Here is a 21,595-nt window from a genome sequence, read left to right on the forward strand (position 1 = left end):
TACAATCTCAGTTCTGAAGCACATTTTCACCTCTCCTGACACCTTACTGTTGTACATATGTAGAAAACTTGAACTAAATTGTTTTGCAAAGTATAAGGTGTGAGTATATATAACTCATTAAGATTTTTATTTTCAGTATTTAGTTGAAAGACATCTGGGTTGTTTCCTGCTTATGGATAATACAAATAAGGCTACTATAAAAATGGTGGATCACATGTCTCTGAGGGACATTTTTGAGTATATACTTAAGAGTGGTATAGCTGTGTCTTCAGGTAGAACTGCTTCTAATTTTGCGAGGAACCTCCAAATTGATTTTCAGAGTGGTTGTACCAATTTGCAATTCTATCAGCAATGGAAGAGTGTACTTCTTTCTCCACATCCTTGCCTACCTGTGTTGTCACCTGCAATTTTGATCTTAGCTATTGTGACTGTTGTGAGGTGGAATCTCAGGATTGCTTTGATTTGCATTTCTCCAATGACAAGGATGTTGAACATTTGTTTAAGTACTTCTCAGTCATTCAATATTATTCTGTTGTAAATTCACTGTTGAATTCTTTACCCCATTTTTAAATTCGTTTATTTGTTGTTTTGGAGTTTAACTTCTTGAGTTCTTCATATGTTTTGGATATTAGGTTTCTTCCAGATGTAGGCTTAGTGAAGTGTTCTCCAAATCTGAAGGTTACTGATTTGTCTTCTTGGTGTAATCGCTTGCCTTACAAAATGTTTTCACTTTAATGAGGTCCCATTTATCAATTATTGTTCTTAGATCCTGAGCCATTGCTGTTCTGTTCAGGAAATTTCCCCCTTTGCCAATGAGTCTGAGTTTTTTCCCACTCTTTCTTCTACTGGATTTATTCTATCTGGTTTTATGTTGAGGTTCTTGATTCACTTGGACTTGAACTTTGTGCAAGGTAATAAATATTGATCAGTTTTCATTTTTCTACATACAGACAGCCAGTTAGACCAGAGCTATTTATTGAAGATGGTTTGATTTTCCACTGTATGTTTTTGGCTTTTTGTCAAAGATAAAATGTCTATAGGTATGTGGGTTTACTTCTATGTCTTTGATTCTATTCTACTCATCGACTTCTCTGTTTCTGTACCAATACTATGCAGTTTTTATCACTATTGTTTTGTAGTCCATCTTAAGGTCAGGGATGGGGATTCTCCCAGAAGTGGTTCATTTAAATAGTAATATACTATTCAGTCATTAAAAATGAGGACATTATAGATTTTACAGGCAAATGGATTAAACTAGAAAATATCCTATGTGAGGTAACTCAGACCCAAAAGAACATGTATCCTTAGTAAATATTAGCCAAAAAGTACAGAATACCTAGGATACAATCCACAAATTTTAAAAAGTACAAGAATTAGAAAGGCCCAATTGAGAATGCTTCAATTTCACTTAGAATCAGGAAGGAAATAGTCATTGGGAGGCAGAGGGATGAGGTACCTGGGTGGGAGATAGGAGTAGGAGGGTGTAAAGCAAACAGTGTGGAACCATGCAAGGTGGCCTGGTCCCAAGTTGAGTTTAAGGCTAGAATCCCAGGAGACCCTGAAGGGATGGTAGAAGCTTTGCCTGCTCCTGGGTACCAAGCCGCTGTTACTAGCCACAGGCCCCCATAAATTTGTGGTTATCAATCACATAAGGGCAATGATCCAAGCCCCTTCACATGTAGATGGAAGAAAAGAATGTAACCTGTGGTCTCCTAGGCTCAAAACAGAGATTGCCATTCTATTGAGGTACCTAGAGATCTAGAGTGTTTAGCCATAAACTTCCATTCCCAGACATTCTTCCCTGCAAAAGGCCCACCCTGAGAAACAGACAGAAATGGAAAGAAGGACAATATGAGGAGGTAGGGAGACTAGAGGATAATATGTTCAAACTTATTACATATATTTAATTGTGTGTACATTTTGAACAATTATGAAATACCAATTATAAAACTACACTAAAGTGTCATCTTTCTTCTTAGTATTTCTACTATAGAATACACATAAATTTAAAAATCTTTGAAAGAATATCTATTTTAAAAAAAATATACACTGAAGACAAGAATCCAAATGAATATAGTCATTAGGGAAAATATTCTCTTCTTCTTAATCTTCATCTTCTTCTTCTTCTTCTTCTTCTTCTTCTTCTTCTTCTTCTTCTTCTTCTTCTTCTTCTTCTTCTTCTTCCTCTTCCTCTTCCTCCTCCTCCTCCTCTTTCTCTTCCCCTCCTCCTTCTCCCTCTTTTTCATTTTCTTCTCTTCTCTTCTCTCTCTTTCTCTCTCTCTCTTTCTCTCTCTCTCTCTCTCTCTCTCTCTCTCTCTCTCTCTCTCTCTCTCTCTCTCTCTCTTACACACACACACACAGATACACACATGCATATGCAAAGTCAAAATAAAACTACTGTAGCAACAATCCATAGCACTCCTGTTTATGTATTTGTATGATGTAATGTCATCATACAAAGAGATAACTATAGAGCTATATATATTCTGACACTATTCAAAGTAGAAAAGTTATAAAATCAGTATCAATTCCCATACACATGATAGTGGAAAGAGAAATTATGGGATATATTTACACAATGGAGTCCAACAAGATATAAAGAAATGCAATGCTAGAAAGTATATATGAGGAAATATTAAAATTTTAAGCAAAATAAAGCAGACACATAGACAGACACAACATTTGTTTAATAAACAGACTGCAATAAATTAATGACAAATCAGATTATGAGGTAAATATTATAATCATGAAGAAAGGTAAAAAGACTGCTGGGGACAGCATATCATGACAGGGACTGCCAGCAGTGGCCCGGGTAGAGATATCTCAGAAGCCATTTGTAAAAAAGAATGACGTCTGGGACCCTGAGAAGCAGGAGACACATCTCTCCAGGGAACCCACCATCTGAAATAAGAGACTACCTGCAGTAGGCCAGAATGGAGACATCTAAGAAGCTCCTCGCAGCAAATCTTTGTACAAAAACAGTTTTTTCCATTTCTCTTAGCCTTAGCACTGAACAGCAGCTATGTAGATTTCATTTGTATGTAACTACATTTCAGCTGGCCTTGGTATGCATTATTATTCTACTATATCTGACTTTCTTATTTATTGAAACAGTCAAAGTTTTATTGGTGTGTAAAGATTAAACATAATGATTTTTAAATACCAAGAATTGCCACAAGGCTGCATTCTTAGCTCTTAAATATTAATGATTTAAGGTCTAGGTGTACCACACTCAAAGAGGGTGCTTATTTGTTTTTTTTTTTTTTTATTCTAAGAAGGATTAAGATTACAACATTATGGATTTCCTTCTTTATGTGCTTCTTATGGTCTATGGGTTGTTCCTGGAGTATTCAGAGCTTCCTGGGTCTAGTATCCAATTACCAGTGACTGCATATTATGTATGTTCTTTTGTGACTGGGTTACCTCACTCAGAATGATATCCATTTGCCTAGGAATTTTGTAAAGTCATCTAATAGCTGAGTAGTACTCCATTGTATAAATGTACCACAATTTCTATATCCACTCATCTACTGAAGGACATTTGGGTTCTTTCCAGCTTCTGGATATTATAAATAAGGTTGATATTAACATGGTGGAACATGTGCCCTTATTATGTATTAAAGCATCTTTGGAGTATATGCCCAAAAGTGCAATAGCAGAATCTTCAGGTAGTACTATATCTGATTTTCTGAGGAACTGCCAGACTGATTTCCAGAGTGGTTGTACCAGTTTACAACCCCACCAACAATGGAAGAGTTTTCCTCTTTCTCAACATTCTTGCCAGCACCTGATGTCACCTGCGTTTTTTGGTCTTAGCCACTATGAATGGTGTGGTGAAATCTCAGGGTTGTTTTGATTTGCATTTCCCTGATGAACAAAGATTCTGAACATTTATTTAGGTGTTACACAGCCATTTGATATTCCTCAGTTGAGAATACTATGTTTAGCTCTGTAACCCATTTTAAAATATGTTTATTGGGTTCTCTGGACTCCAAGATTTTTTTATTTCTTTGTATATATTGGATATTAACCCTCTATCAATGTATTATTAGTAAAAATCTTTTCCTAAACTATTGGTTGCTGTTTTGTTCTATTGACAGTGTTCTTTGCCTTACCAAAGCTTTTCAATTTTGTGAGGTATTATTTGTCAATTCCTGATCTTAGAGAATAAACCATTGTTGTTCTGTTGAGAAATTTCTTTCTTGTACCTAAGAGTTTGAGGTTCTTCCCCCATTTTCTCTTCTATTTGATTCACTGTATCTGGTATTATGTGGAGGTCTCAATACACTTGAACTTAATCTTTGTATAAAGATATAAGTAAAGATCGATTTGCATTCTTCTGCATGCTGACAGCCAGTTGAATCAGCATCATTCATTGAAAATGCTTTTTTTCACTGGATGGTTTTAGTTCATTGTCAAAGATCAAGTGACCATAGGTGTGTGGGTTTATTTCTGTGTCTTCAATTCTGTTCCATTGTTCTACCTACCTGTCTCTGTATGCAGTTTTTACCATGATTTCTCTTTAATACAACTTGACATCAGGAATGATGATTTTCCTAGAAGCTCTTATACTGTTGAGAATAGTTGTTAATGTCCTGGTTTTTTGTTGCTGTTATTCCCAATAAATTTGGGAATTGCAACCCTGTGAAGAATTGAGTTGGTATTTTGATGGGGATAGCATTAGATCTGTAGATTACTTTTGGAAAGATGGACACCTTTACTATATTATTCCTGCCAATCCATGAGCATTGGAAACTTTTCCACTTTCTGAGATCTTCTCCATATTCTTTCTTCAGAGACTTGAAGTTCTTATCATACAGATCTTTCACTTGTTTTGTTAGAGTCTCACCAAGGTATTTTATCCTATTTGTGACTATTGTGAAGGGTGCTGTTTAACTCATTTCTTTCTTAGCCTTTTTATTTTTAGATTAGAGCAAGGCTGCTGATTTGTTTGATTTAATTTTCTATTCATCCACTTTGCTAATGTTGTGTGCCAGGTTTAGGAGTTCTCTAGTGAAATGTTTTAAAAATAGTATTTTTCTTGGTACATTTATTGCTACAATTCGTAATCTTCCCTTTTCTGTTTATCTGCTTGCACATTAACTCAAGTTCTCAGGAAGAGCTACAATAACATTAAACATTCTACAAGACTGAGAGCATGTAAATAATTGTTAAAAGTAAACTTTTATAGGTCCACTGTTAGGTTCACCAGGGAAATGCAACACAAAATACCAAACCAAACTAATAAAACCAACCCCAAAAAAAACCAAAAATACCAAAACCAAACTAAACCAAAACAAAACAAAACCTCAACCCATGATATTTCATCTCACACAATTTTGAATGGCTGAGATTAAAAACTAATGTGACAGTTAATGCTGGTGATGATGTGGAGAAAGAAGAACTCTTCTCCATTGCTGTTGGGATTGCTACTGGTAAAACCACTCTACAAATCAGTCTGGAGGTTTCTCAGAAAATTGGACATAGTGCTACATGAGGACTCAGCTATACCACTCCTGAGTATATACTAAAGATGCTCCAACATATAAGAAAGACACATACTCCACTATGTTCATAGCAGCCTTATTTATTATAGCCAGACGGTGGAAACAACCCAGATGTCCTTCATCAGCAAAAAGGCTACAGAAATAGTGTTACATTTACACAACAGAGAACTACTCAGATAATTAAAATAATTACTTCATGAAGTTTTCATCTTTCTTTAAAGGATTTTTTCCTTTCTTCTATAAAGTTCTTTTCTATTTTTATAAATTTTGGATTTATGGTCATTTTCTTGTGTTTCAATGGTGTTAGGATATCCAAGGATTGCTCTTGTAGAGTAGTTGTAAGTTTTAAATGTCATATTGCCCTGAATTAAAAAAAATTTTAATGGCATTTAGCTATCCAATTGTCTTTGGCACTTGAATGTTCCTGTCATAGTAGGTATGGGCAAGGAGTTAAGTTCAATATTTCTTTTGTTATGAGCCTCAGATGAGTGAGTATCTATGGGCCATATTGTTCTGGATCAGCAAGTCTGTATGGGTCAGAATCTGACGAGGTGGGCAGGGGGTTGTTGGGATAAAATACTATTCTACCCAGAAAAGCATGAGGTCCTCCAGAGGACTCGGTGAGCAGGGAAGTTGGACAGAGGAAGGGAAGATAACTTGTATGGTTCAGGATCAGCAGGTCTGTTGAAAATGAGTGGAAAGGTGGCAGGAAAATGAAGGTTCCCCTTATTAGGAGACTAAAAAGGGCATCTTGGCTTGTCCAGAGAAGCCATCCCATGTGGATAATGGGATTTCAAAGAGAAGATTACCTGCATGTTTTAGAATCCTCAGATCTCATGAAGGTGGGCAGAGAGGTGGTAGGAGAATGGAGGTATCCATCTTATAACAGGGTGCTCAGGGCAGCTTTGCTTGCCATAGAGGACTCAGAGAGCAGGGAAGTGATGACCCTTTAATTTCAATGACATTTTTCTGTATTTTTTATCTTTGATTTCTGATCATTTATAAAAGTTGGCCAAATAAAGAAAAGTAAAGCAGAGTTCACAAATATAGTTCAGTGTTTAAAAATATTTGATACTCTTCCATTAAAGTGGAGTTCATTTTCTAGCATCCACACTGGACAGCTCCCAACCACCTGTAATGCCAAATCAACGGTATCTAATACAATTTTCTGGCCTCTATGGACCTCTGAATGCATGTAGCATATAGTTAGTCATAAAGACTCAGATTTGTGACATCCAACACCAAAAAAAGTGAAGACCCACACACAGAGAACTGAAGAGAACAGGCTGAAAACAGATTCGGACTAGCCAGGGGGAAGAGAGATCGCAGCAGAGCACAGAAAAAGTGGTCACCTGACCAGCTTGATCCAGGGATCCAGGAACCCGGCAGCCTGGGGCCCTTTGTTTCCAGCCGGTTGTTTTTGGGGTGCACAACAGGCACTCTGAACATACACCACTAGGAGCAGTGGAGATCCAAGGACACAGGCCAGGTACAAAGCAAAGGCAAGAACCAATCACTGAAAACAAGATGGCAAAAGGAAAGCGAAAGAACGCTCCACAGGGAAACCAAGACAACCTGGCAGCACTAGAATCCAGCTCTCCCATCACAGAAAACAGCAGAATGCCAAATACTCCAGAAAAAGAAGACTCAGACATAAAATCCTACCTCAAGATGATAATAGAAATACTTAAACAAGAACGGGAATAGAAGCATAAAGAATCGGAAGCTTTTAAAGAAGAAACAAGAAAAACACTCAAATAACTAGAAGAAAACAGAATCAAAAAGATTAAAAAATAAAAGAAGGAATTTAGAACCAAAATAGACACAATAAAAAAAAAAAGCCAAGCACTTACACAATCGTATTTGTATACATTTATGCAAAAATGTTTAAATTTTTTTCTTTTATCTTTGTTCTTTTAAAATAAAATTTAAAAAAAAACCCACAACTGGTACAGAAATAGGCAAGTGGATCAATGGAATCAAATAGAAGATCCAGAAATGAGCCCTCATGTATATGGTCACCTGATTTTTGACAAAGGAGCAGTAAACATTCAATGGAAAAAGGACAGCCTATTCGACAAATGGTGCTGGTCCAACTGGCACTCAACATGCAAAAGAATGAAAATAGACCCGTTCTTATCTCCTTGTACAAAGCTCAAGTGTAAGTGGATTAAAGATCTCCACATTAAACCAGAAACACTGGAACTATTAGATGAGAAAGTAGGGAAAACCTTAGAACACATAGGCACAGGAGAAAATTTCCTGAACAAAACACCAATGGCTCAAGCTCTAAGGTCAAAGATTAACAAATGGGACTTAATGAGATTGCAAAGTTTCTGTAAGGCTAAGGACATCATCAAGAAAACAAAACAGCAACCAACAGAATGAGAAAAGTTCTTTACCAACACCACATCAGATAGAGGCCTAATATCCAAGGTGTACAAGGAACTCAAAAAGCTAGACACCAGAGAATCAAATAACCCTATTAAAAAATGGGGTACAGAGCTAAACGAAACATTTTCAGATGAGGAACACTGAATAGCCGAAAAACATCTGAGGAAGTCCACGACATCCTTAGCCATCAGGGAAATGCAAATCAAAACAACCCTGAGATTCCACCTCACACCAGTCAGATTGACCAAGATCCAAAACTCAGATGACAGCAGATGCTGGCGAGGCTGCGGAGAAATAGGAACACTTCTCCACTGTTGGTGGGGTTGCAAGCTAATACAACCACTCTGGAAATCTGTCTGGCGATACCTCAGAAAATTGGATATAGTACTACCTGAAGACCCAGCTATTCCACTTCTGGGCATATACCCCAGAGACACTTTAATACACAACAAAGATATATGCACCACAATGTTCATAGCGGCTCTATTTATAATAGCCAGAAGCTGGAAGGAACCCAGATGTCCTTCAGAAGACGAATGAATACAAAAATTGTGGAACATATACACAATGGAATACTACTCAGCCACCAGAAACAATGACTTAACCAAATTCTTAAGAAAATGGCTGCATCTAGAGAATATCATCCTGAGTGAGATAACCCAGTCACAAAAGAACAGACATAATATGCAGTCACTGATAGTGGGATGCTAACCCCAGAGGCTTGCACTCCCCCAGAAACAACTCACAGACTGTATGAAGTCCAAGAAATAAAGAAAACAAAAAATATACATATATTCACAAAACAAGAAGACTTTGACTATTTCCATGGTGCGTTTTGTTTTGCATGTACTTTACGCTTATTGCAACTAGTACGTTTTCAATGCATACTGTCAAGCCCTTGAAAAAAATCAAGTACTGACTAAAAAACATATTCACATGGTTTTATGTAAAATTTATTTTAATGTCTGAAAAAACAGTACTGACAAAAATGTATAATTTTAAGCAAAAAATGTTTAAAATCTTTAAAAAAATAATAAGCTGTTAGTCTTTTGTGTAGATGGAAATATCTCAAGAAACACTTCTTGTTATGATTAATAATTTGAGTTTTATTTGTGACAGATAAGAGACCAATGTATTTTCCATGTATTTTCATGTTAAAAAAAAATAAATCTTGTTTTGAAGACAAAAAAAAAAAAAAAAATTCCCTACCCTTAAAAATGAGATGACCACCAGCAGAAAGGAATCCTACAGAACTCCAAATAGGTTGGACCAGAACAAAAATTTTTCTAGACACATAATGGTCAAAACACCATATGTCAAATGCAAAGAAAGAATACTAAAAGCAGTAAGGGGGAAAGGTCAGGTAGCATATAAAGACAGACCAATCAAAATGACACCCGATTTCTCAACAGATACTATGAAATCTAGAAGAGCCTGGACAGACATCATACAGATCCTGAGAGAGCACGAGTGCCAGCCTAAGATGCTATACCCAGCAAAACTATCAATCACCACAGATGGCGAGACGAAGATATTTCAAGACAAATCAAAATTCACACAATATCTGACCACAAAAACAGCACTACAATGAATTATAGGTGGAAAACCCAATACAATGAGCGGAACCACATCATAATAAAAGCCAGAAAACTCCTAAACAAGAAAACTATAAGAAGAAAAAAACACAGACACAACTCAACCCAAAAAAGCAATAATGGCAGGAAACAGAAACAACTATTCCTTGATATCTATTAACATAAATGGTCTCAACTCCCCAATAAAGAGACATAGACTATCAGAATGGATACATAAATAAAATCCAGCCTTTTTCTGCATACAGGAAACTCATCTCAGAGACAGAGACAGACACTATCTCAGAGTAAAAGGGTGGAAAAAAAACTTCCAAGCAAACAGCTCCAAGAAGCAAGCTGGAGTGGCTATTTTAATATCGAATCAAGTAAATTTCCAACCAAAAGTTATCAAAAAAGATAAGGAAGGACACTTTTCACTCATTACCGGGGAAATCTGTGAGGAAAACCCTCACTCCTTAACATATATACTTCTTATACAAAAGCACCTATATTCATAAAAGAAACCCTACTAAAGCTCAAAAATACATTTTACCCCACACAATAATAGTGGGAGACTTTAATACCCCACTCTCACCAATGGACAGATCATGGAAACAGAAACTGAACAAGTAAACTGTAAAACTAGAAGAGACTATGAACCAACTAGAATTAATAGATATATACAGAACATACTATCCTAAAGTAAAAGAATACACCTTCTTCTCACCACCCCATGGCACCTTCTCAAAAATTGACCACATTATTAAATACAGAACGGGCCTCAATTGATACAAGATGATAGAAATATTCCCATGCATCCTCTCAGATCACCATGGTGTAAGGCTGGTCTTTAATAACGTCAAAGAAAACAAAAAGCCCACATGCACATGGAAAGTAAACAATGCTCTATTAAATATCAGCAGGGTCAAAGAAGAAATAAAGAAAGAAATTAAGAATTTTCTAGAATTCAGTGAAAATGAAATGGGACATACCCAAACCTATGGGATGCAATGAAAGCAGTACTGAGAGGAAAACTCATAGCGCTGAGTGCTTCCAGAAAGAAACTGGAGAGAGCATACACTAGCATCCTAATAGCACAGTTAAAAACTCTAGAACAAAAGAAAGGAGATACACCCAAGAAAAGAAGATAGCAAGAAATAATCAAACTTAGGTCAGAAATAGACCAAATAGAAACAAAAAGAACCATTGAAAGAATCAACAAAACCTAGAGCTGGTTCTTTGAGAAAATTAACAAGATTGATAAACCCTTAGCAAGACAATCTAGACAGCAAAAGAAAGTATCCAAATTAACAAAATCGGAAAGGAAAGTGGAGACATAACAACTAAAACTGTGGAAACTCAAGAAATCATCATAACCTACTACAAAAGCCTATACTAAACAAATCTGGAAAAAATGGAAGAAATGGATGAATTCCTAGACAGGTACAAGATACCACAGTTGAATCAGGACAAGGTAAACCATATAAATTATCCCATAACACTTAAAGAAATAGAAGCAGTCACCAAAAGCATCTCAACCAATAAAAAGCCTAGGTCCAGATGGGTTCAGTGCAGAGTTTTATCAGATATTTATTGACGACATAATACCAATACTCTCCAAATGATTCCACAAAATAGAATCTGAGGGAACACTACCTAACTAATTCTTTGAGGCTAAAATAATCCTCGTTCCTACACCACACAAAGACCCTACAAGGATAGAGAACTTTAGACCAACACACTTATAAACATTGAGGCAAAAAATACTCAACAAAATCTTTGCAAACCGAATCCGAGGGATGCAGGGATGGTTTAATATAAAAAAAAATCCATCAACGTAATCCACCACATAAAAAAACTCAAAGGAAAAAAACCACATGGTTATCTCACTAGATGCTGAGAAAGCATTTGACATAATCCAACACCACTTCCAGTTAAAAGTCTTGGAAAGAACAGGAATCCAAGAACCATACTTAAACATAATAAAAGCAATATAAAGCAAACCAACAGCCAACATCAAACTTAATGGCGAGAAACTTGAAGCAATCCCACTAAAATCAGAGACTCGACAAGGCTGCCCACTCTCCCCCTACCTATTCAACATAGTACTGGAAGTCCTGGCTGAAGCAATTAGACAGCAAAAGGAGATCAAGGGGATACAAATCGAAGAGGAAGAGATAAAAACATCACTCTTTGCTGATGACATAATAGTGTACTTGAGTGACCCCAAAAATTCCACCAAAGTACTCCTACAGCTGATAAACAAGTTCAGCAAAGGGGCTGGATACAAAACTAAATCAAACAAATCAGTAGCCTTCCTATACTCAAAGGACAAACGTGGACAAAGAAATTAGGGAAAACGTACCCTTCACAATCGTCACAAAAACTATGAAATACCTTGGTGTGACTCTAACTAAGCAAGTGAAGGACCTGTATGACAAGAACTTCAAACCTCTAAAGAAAGAAATTGAGGAGGATCTCAGAAAATGGAAAGATCTCCCATGCTCATGGATTGGAAAAATCAACATCTTAAAAATGGCCAACCTACCAAAAGCAATCTACAGATTCAATGCAATCAACGTCAAAATTCCAATACAGTTCTTCATGGAATTGGAAAGATCAATGTGCAATTTCATATGGAATAACAAAAGACCTAGAATAGCAAAATCCATCCTCAACAACAAAAACACATCTGCGGGAATCACTATCCCGGACCTCAAGCTATATTACAAGGCAATTGTGCTGAAAACTGCATGGTACTGGTACAGAAATAGGCATGTGGATCAATGGAATAGAATAGAAGATCCAGAAATGAACCCTCATGTATATGGTCACCTGATTTTTGACAAAGGAGCAGTAAATATTCAATGGAAAAAGGACAGCCTATTCAACAAATGGTGCTGGTCCAACTGGCACTCAGCATGCAAAAGAATGAAAATAGACCCTTTCTTATCTCCTTGTACAAAGCTCAAGTGTAAGTGGATCAAAGATACCCACATTAAACCAGATACACTGAAACTATTAGATGAGAAAGTAGGGAAAACCTTAGAACACATAGGCACAGGAGAAAATTTTCTGAACAAAACACCAATGGCTCAAGCTCTAAGGTCAAAGATTAACAAATGGGACTTAATGAGATTGCAAAGTTTCTGTAAGGCTAAAGACATCATCAAGAAAACAAAACGGCAACCAACAGAATGGGAAAAGATCTTTACCAACACCACATCAGATAGAGGCCTAATATCCAAGGTATACAAGGAACTCAAAAAGCTAGACACCAGAAAATCAAATAACCTTATTTAAAAATGGGGTACAGAGCTAAACAAAACGTTTTCACTTGAGGAACACCAAATGGCCGAGAAACATCTGAGGAAGTGCTCGACATCCTTAGCCATCAGGGAAATGCAAATCAAAACAACCCTGAGATTCCACCTCACACCAGTCAGATTGGCCAAGATTTAAAACTCATATGACAGCAGATGCTGGCGAGGCTGCGGAGAAAGAGGAACACTTCTCCACTGTTGGTGGGGTTGCAAGCTAATACAACCACTCTGGAAATCTGTCTGGCGATACCTCAGAAAATTGGATATAGTACTACCTGAAGACCCAGCTATTCCACTTCTGGGCATATACCCCAGAGACACTTTAATACACAACAAAATATATGCACCACAATGTTCATAGCAGCTCTATTTATAATAGCCAGAAGCTGGAAGGAACCCAGATGTCCTTCAGAAGACGAATGGATACAAAAACTGTGGTACATATACACAATGGAATACTACTCAGCAACCAGAAACAATGACTTAACCAAATTCTTAAGAAAATGGCTGCATGTAGAGAAGATCATCCTGAGTGAGATAACCCAGTCACAAAAGAACAGACATAATATGCAGTCACTGATAGTGGGATGCTAACCCCAGAGGCTTGCACTCCCCCAGAAACAACTCACAGACTGTATGAAGTCCAAGAAATAAAGAAAACAAAACAAAACAAAAAATATTAACAAAACAAGACAACTTTAACTATTTCCATGTTACATTTTGTCTTACATGTACTTTAGCTCATTGTAACTATTAAGTTTTCAAGGCATACAATCAAACCTTGAAAAAAATCAAGTACTTACTAAAAAAATATATTCATATAGTTTTATGTAAAAATTATGTTAAAATCTGAAAAAAGTACTGACAAAAATGTATAATTGTAAGCAAAAAATGTTTAAAATCTGTACATTTATCTTTGTTTTGTAAAATAAAGTTGTTTTATTAAAAAAGAACATACTTAAGCATAAATCATAAATAATGATCATTTAAAATACTCTGTTGAAAATATGCAGTAAGTGGTAACAGCAAAATGAAAACTCTTAGGCTTCTGTTAGTGCATACTAATATTGCTAATTTTCATGAATGCTAAGAACCTTTTGGTATACTCAAAAAGAATTACCTGAGAAACACAGATCTTAAGTCACATACAGAGTTGGATGGTAAATGCCTACTTAGGAAGTTGTGGACATGCAAATGTCTAACTCTACAATTATGTATGTGATAATCAGTCCTATAGAGAGCTTCATATTGTTGCATCCTTTCCTGAGAACTTGAGTTAATGTACAAGCATAGAAACATGAAAGTGAAGATTGCTTCACTTTCATTGAAATGCATCAACAGTAATGTAAGAATTGGCATTTAGAAGGCAGGGAAGAAATGAGATTCCTTAAACTGTTTTCTATGTTCTCAAGGTAGGGTTTCTCTGTACAGTCATAGCTGTCCTTAAACTTGCTCAGTAGACCAGGCTGCCCTCAAGCTTAGATATCTGTCTGGAGCTACCTTTCAAGTTCTAGAATTAAGGCATGCATCACTAGGTGCACCAGAACCAAGGTGAACACTTTTTTTAGATTTGTAAATAAAGGAAAACAACAAATAAATTCTAGATTATCATATTATCTAGTGGGTAAAGTAATAAGAAAATTAGTATGTCAGAAAAGGTGTGTGTGTGTGTGTGTGAGTGTGTGTGTGTGTGTGTGTGAGTGAGTGTTAGTGTGTGTGTGTTGAAATAAACCAACATAAAGAAAATGGATCATGATCTCATTGATATTTGTAATTTCTTCAGTTTACCATAGAGAAGTTCATGAGAAATTTGTAAATAGCCAGTAGAGTTGAAGGGTCATATTAGACAAGCACTTGCCAAAGATTACTAAATTATACTTTGACTATGGGAATGTATGATAATATGTATACAAGAATAATTATAATTATTGATACACTAGTTTTATACATACATGAACAATACTCTAATGTGAAATAATAATTGCACACATATATTAATCTCAGATTTAATTTGTGACTTATTTAAAATACTTTTAAACATCATATATTATGGAATTTATATAAGATTTTATCTGTCAAGTAACATAATTAATTAACAAGGTTGAGAAATAATCAGGAATTATTATAATATAAATATTACTTTCTTCTGTAATAGTGTATATATAACACTTCTCAAACCCACTAATGTTAAAGGAGACATGATACAGATTTCCTTGGATTGTTCGTTAGGATCTTTTGGGTTGTGAAAACATAGCATGATTTTAATAAAACCTAAATAAAGAGTACTTCCTCAGAGATAATAAATCAATCTCCCTTTGATATTAACTATATAAACACAAAATTGACTAACAATTTAAGTTTACTTCTTGTACCCCAGGGAAACTTTTAGAGAGTGTAAACATAATAGAACAATTAAACCAATGAGGAGCTTTGAGAATTCAAGCCCTGGGACACATGTCCATTTAATAATGCTCCTTCTACTCCTTTTCTCTCCACCTCCAGTATCTGTGCTGTGAAAACTCATCTGATCTGCCTTCTCTGAACAGATAAATGAGAGAAAACTGCTTCAGTAACAAATACTGGAAGAGCAGTTATGCTCCAGTAATGGCTGGTAGGGTACATAAGAAAAGCAGAGAGGATGCATGTAGTTGACTAGACCCTGAAAGAATATAAAGTGCAAAGTGCCTGTTCTATTATTACAAACATTTCTCTGAGTCTCTTTTCCATCAACCCATCTTTGATATATTACTTAAATTACAATTTTATTTTCTGGAGAGAATCTATTTATTCTCCACTCAATTCTCTGACTTGTAGTGTCATGTAAGACTTTTTTTTCAATTTAATATTTCATATCTAAGATTTATTTCTAGAATTATAATTTTCTGTTTGTCATGTTACTCCTTTTATATAACTTTAAGAATTTATATTTACTATTCTTTTTTTTACTAACATTCATATAATTTTTTGTAAAATTTGTTTTGTTGGTGATTTCTCCACAATATGTTTTAATGTCTAACATTTACGTCCTAAAATATAAGAGGCAAAAATATAATTCACCAAAAAATGCAAATAATGAGGCAAAAAATTCAGGATCCCTGGCTAATAAAGAATGTAAATTGACAAAAGTTATATTGGCATAAGGAAAAGACAGAAGACAGTACATTAGCCTAATACTTTGTCCCTAATTCCCTCATTTTTTGCTTATTATTTGATTGATTACTGAAATCCTCACCCATTCCAGGTGACCATATAATATAGTACCTACATTTTTTCTCAGCATTGAATGTTTCTCTCCTATACCCTCTCATTCTTCTTCATTTGTCTCTATTGCCTTATGTTCTTTGCTTAAACATTCCTACCGCAGAGAAGGTATTACTTACTGTCACAGGATAGATTACCTTACTACTTTGCAGATGTTTTGTGCCAAATTAAATAAAATTTTGAAGCATTCATAATACCAACACATTCTATCATTGAAAATTGGCAAGGTACATGTAACAATTAACTTTTGTTTTTCTATGGTGATTTTGTTTACATTACCCTTCAATATTTACAATAAAATTAATTTACTACATATTTTAATCATTAGTGTTCTGGATTTCACAGCAATGTATTCATACTCCTATCTATGAATGTATAAATGCACATGAAAATACAGTTTCCCCTGATTAATTATACTGATGGTATGCGCTCTTGTTTTCTAATCTCATCTCGATAATCCACACACTTCTTTCTCTTCCCAGAGACATTCATGTAGAAGCAGTTTTTAAAAAGAAGGAGCTTCAGGAAATCTCATTAATTGTAAGTGGTTCATGGGTTTCATATGGGAAAAACATCTATTACAATTATATTATCAATGTGGCATCAATCGCTACTGTTTCAGTTAACAGGGTATATGCAATGATAATTATTCCTGATTAACTTAAAAGTTTTCATGATTTTCTCATGTACACTGATGTCAATAAACAAATCAAAATTGTGTTTAAGAAACCTGAGAAAAAGTTTATTTTCTAACTCACAGTTAAGTAGAAACTTGTGGAATTTTGTGTACCCAACTAATCATTACAAAGTAGTCAATTAATATTAATAATAATAGTATAAAAATGAAAAGAAATACACATTGAAAGATAGTGTTCATAAGGCATTTTTAATATTAAATATAATAACAGCAATCATTATGTAGTGAGAAAATAAGGATTAAAAATCATGAAGATAATAACAGATAAATATTGTATACTAGAAATGACTGAGCTATTAAAAATAGAATATTACAATTGTAAAAAGGAAATTAATGTATTTCAAAAGCTTTAGAAGAGGGTAAACTGCCCACAGAGGTTCATAGAAAAAATTAAACTAACAGCAATTGTAGATGATAAATGAGAGGTTAACTAAATTAAAAACAAGAATAACTACATATATGTTTTAATGGTCAGGAAACTTAAGTTGGTAAAGTAAGTGACAATCATTGTCAAAATAAAAGATAGGCTTTCAAAAGTTATTTTGTGATGTTTCAGTAGTTCTTATTTAAAAACCATCCTTACCTTATCTTTAACAGATACAAAAGTTATATGGAAACAGAGAACCACACAATGATAGCAGAATTTCTAATCCTGGGTTTCTCAGATGATCCTAAACTGCAGCCCATTCTCTTTGGGCTATTTCTGTCCATGTACCTGGTTACAGTGCTTGGGAACCTGCTTATCATATTGACTGTCATCTCTGACGCACATCTCCACAACCCTATGTACTTCTTCATCTCCAACCTTTCTTTTATTGATATCTGTTTTATTTCAACCACAGTACCAAAGATGCTAGTGAACATGCACTCCGAGAGAAAAGATATCTCCTGTATAGAACGCCTTACACAGGTATATTTCTTTAATACTTTTGTTGGGATGAATGATTTTTTACTCACCGTGATGGCCTATGATCGCTATGTAGCCATCTGTAACCCCCTTAAATACACTATTATCATGAACACTCAGGTGTGTGGCCTTCTGGTACTGATGTTTTGGATTACCATGTTCTGTATTTCCCTGATTCATGTCCTATTGATGAATGAACTGAACTTCTCCAGAGGCACAGAAATCCCACATTTCTTTTGTGAACTGGCTCAAGTTCTCAAAGTATCCAACTCTGACACTTACATAAATAATGTCTTCATGTATGTGATGACTTTTTTACTAGGTGTGATTCTTATGACAGGAATATTCATGTCTTACTCACAGATTGTCTCATCTTTATTAAGGATGTCCTCTACTGTGAGTAAGTATAAAGCTTTTTCTACCTGTGGATCTCACCTCTGTGTGGTCTCTTTGTTCTATGGGTCAGGAATTGGAGTTTACTTCAGCTCTTCTGTGCTTCATTCCACCCAGAAGAAAATGATTGCTTCATTGATGTACACTGTGATCAGCCCCATGTTGAACTCCTTCGTCTATAGCCTGAGAAACACAGATGTAAAGGGTGCCCTTGCTGAACTTTTAATCAGAGTCACCACTTGTCCATTCTGGATTAGTGACATCAGAACTAAATTCATACGATGAAATATAAGGCAAATTGTATGAATATATTGCTCCTGGGACTTTTTCTATTTAAAAAAAATCACATGCCTAATCTACACTATTCTGAAATTTTATGTAACTTTGCATTTGTGTACATTTTTCAGATAATATTTTAATTTTCTGTGTATGACATTTAAGGTTTGCAGTCATTCTTATGGGATTATTTTTGGATTTTAATTTGATAATAATTGTGGCTTATGAAGTCAAAGCGGGTTCATAAAAATTATTTGGGGGTTTTAATGTTCTTCACCTTAATTTAATAGTATTCTTATTTTTCCTAAGGAAAATGTTATAAAAATACTAATCCTGGGACACCATATTATAGTATATTTCTCTCCCCCATCAACTGTAACTTTACAGATGGGTAGGAACTATGGTGGTTTGAATATGCTTGAATATGAGAACTTTTGTTATTAGGAGATATGGCTGTGTTTGAGTAGGTATGGCCTTGTTGAAGGAAGTAAATCACTGTGATGGTGAGCTTTGAGGTCTTATGCTAAACGTTTACCCAGTGTGGAAGTGTCTGTTTCTTCTGGTTACAGTTAGATCAAGATGCAAAACATTCTGCTCCTTCCCCAGCACTGTGTTTGCCTGGGTACTGTCTTCCTTCCTACCATGATAATGATCAACTGAACCTCTGAAACTAAGCCACCCTAATTAATTGCCACCCTTTATAAAAGTTGTTTTGATTATGTTATCTTTCCTCGGCAATAATAACCCTAATTAAGGCAGGGTACTATGAGCCCCTTCTGCTTCCATAGCAAGTTTTGAGAGGCCAAATTTTGTGGAGGTCTTGTAGAGCTAATCACACCTGCTCTGTGTTCAAGAATACAGTAGCTATATCATATCTGGAAGCCAAAATTCTGCATCACTCTCCTCAGTTTTCTTTGCCTTTTCTTTCTTTCTACACTTCCCTCCAGAATTTTCTGAGTTGGTGGGGGTAGGACATTTTGGTTCTTCCACTCATGTTGGTATAGTTATACCTTATATAGTATAAATCTGATTTTAAAAAGGTGTGTGTGAGAGAGAAGGGGGGAGGAAGAAGGAAGAAAGGGGGGAGCGATAGATGGAAAAAGAGAGGGAAATAGAGAGAGAGGACAGAGAAGAATCCCATGACAAAATAAGTCATAAGTAAAAATGGGTGAATCACTCCTGTAAATTTTTTAAATAAATGTTCTGTGCCTAACAGACCACCTTCTACTTGGCTGATGATACCCACAGAATAAGTAGTATAGATGCCATCTATGATAAGAGACATTTCTATTTGGAAGTAATGAGATGTGACTGCAGAGACTCATAGCTTTCAGAGCATGGCATAGTTTGTGTTCTTTGTTGCAGGACATTTAATCAAACTGTGAAGCCCAAAATTGTGTTATTTACTGAATAAACCTTTTAGTTGTGTTGTGACTCACTCTTAACATATACCTTTATTCTGAGACCTTTCTGCTTAAGTGTTTTAAGCAAAATTAAACAAAGTTAATCATAATTTAAGAGAAGGAACAAGAAACAAGTTTACAGGAAGTGATTATAGGATGATTAAGAATATGCAGAAGGTATGGCAAAGTCCAAAATCTACTAATGAGAGACAACTAGAGACAGGGAAAGTAATCTTTTGTTATTGGGAAACATGCTAGGTTTCTCTCACAGTTCCTGATATCAAATTTAATTTAATCATCCCCTTTCAGCATTAGAGAAACTCACTCACAGAACAATCAAAATACAGGACTGACCCAGAAAAAAATGTATTTTGGCCAACTGTTATAAATAATCAGAAATCAAAGATTTTTCTTCAAAGACTGTACTTTATTTTCTTTGAAGAAAATAGAGTACAGACTCTACAAAATTGGGAAATCTTAAGGAAATGAATGATTTTCTAGATAGATACTACTTAACAAATTTAAATCAAGATCAGGTGAACTATTTAAACAGCCACATAACCCCTAAAGAAATAAAAGTAGTCATTAAATTCTCCCAAACAAAAAAATATCCCAGAGACAAATAGTTTTAGTGCAAAATTCTACCAGACTTTCAAAGAAATTAATACCAATACTCTTCAAACTACTCCACAAAAAAAAAAAAAAAAAAAAAAAAAAAGAAAGAAAGAAAGAACATGGCCAAACTCATTGTATAAAGCCATAGTCACCCTGAAACCTAAATCACAATACTCATCAAAGAAAGAAAGCAAATGTGAAACTGAATTCTTTTATGAATATTTATGCAAAAACATTCAATAAAATACTTGCAAACTGAACACATACAAAACATCATCCTTCATGATCAAGCAAGTTTCATAGCAGGAATGCAGGAATGGTTCCATATATGAAAACCAATCAATGCAATCCATCATATAAACAAGCTGAAAGAAGAAAAATTACATGAACATCTTAGTAGATATTGAAAGTCTTTGAGAAAAATACAAAACCCATTGATGTTGTATTAGAGAGATCAAGGATATAAGGTACATAGCTAAACATAATCAAAGCAATATGCAGCAAGCCATTAACCAACATAATGTCTTATGTACAAAAGCATATTTTGTCATAAATCACAAGTCAAGATGCTCTCAAATACATTCATGAAAACATACAGTATGTGGTACCAGCAAAATAGAAACTCTTAGGCCTCAGATATTAACTAATGATATTGTTAGATTTTTGCAAATGCTAAGGACTTTATACATTCAAAAGAATTTGTCTAATAAACACAAAAATATGAGATCACATATAGAGTTGGAAAGTAACCAGCTACTTAGGACACTAAAACACCAAGACAATTTAACTATAGACCTACAAAAGGCTACTACATCTTAACAATTATTTACATGCTAGTTAGTCTTGTAGAATGTTCAATGTTATTGCAGCTCTTCCTGAGAACTTGAGTTAATGTGCAAGCAGAGAAACAGAAAAGTGAAGATTACCAATTTGTAGCATGAAAATGTACCGATAATAATACTATGTTTAAAACATTTCACTAGAGAACTCCTAAACCTGACAAACAACCTAAGCAAAGTGGCTGAGTATAAAATTAAATCAAACAAATCAGTAGCCTTCCTCTACTCAAAAGATAAACAGGCTAAGAAAGAAATGAGGGAAACAGCACCCTTCACAATAGTCACAAATATGATAAAATACCTTGGTGAGACTCTAACAAAACAAGTGAAAGATCTGTATGATAAGAACTTCAAGTCTCTGAAGAAAGAACATGAGGAGGACCTCAGAAGGTGGAAAGGTCTTCCATGC

The 21,595-nt window shown here is 35.1% G+C and overlaps 1 protein-coding gene across 1 annotated transcript in view; it reads left to right on the plus strand.

Annotated features, from left to right (window-relative positions):
• LOC308430898 (olfactory receptor 1174-like) overlaps positions 1-18,338 on the plus strand; it is a gene marked incomplete at both ends in the record, with an annotated part of 71,911 nt that extends 53,573 nt beyond the window's left edge. The window contains one exon of the mRNA XM_080930179.1: positions 17,664-18,338. Within this exon, the coding sequence (XP_080786305.1) occupies positions 17,664-18,338 (675 nt within the window). The remainder of the gene's footprint in view (positions 1-17,663) is intronic.
• Positions 18,339-21,595: the final 3,257 nt, after the last annotated feature.

Source organism: Micromys minutus (assembly GCF_963924665.1).
Source record: "Micromys minutus genome assembly, chromosome: 16".
Lineage (NCBI taxonomy): Eukaryota > Metazoa > Chordata > Mammalia > Rodentia > Muridae > Micromys > Micromys minutus.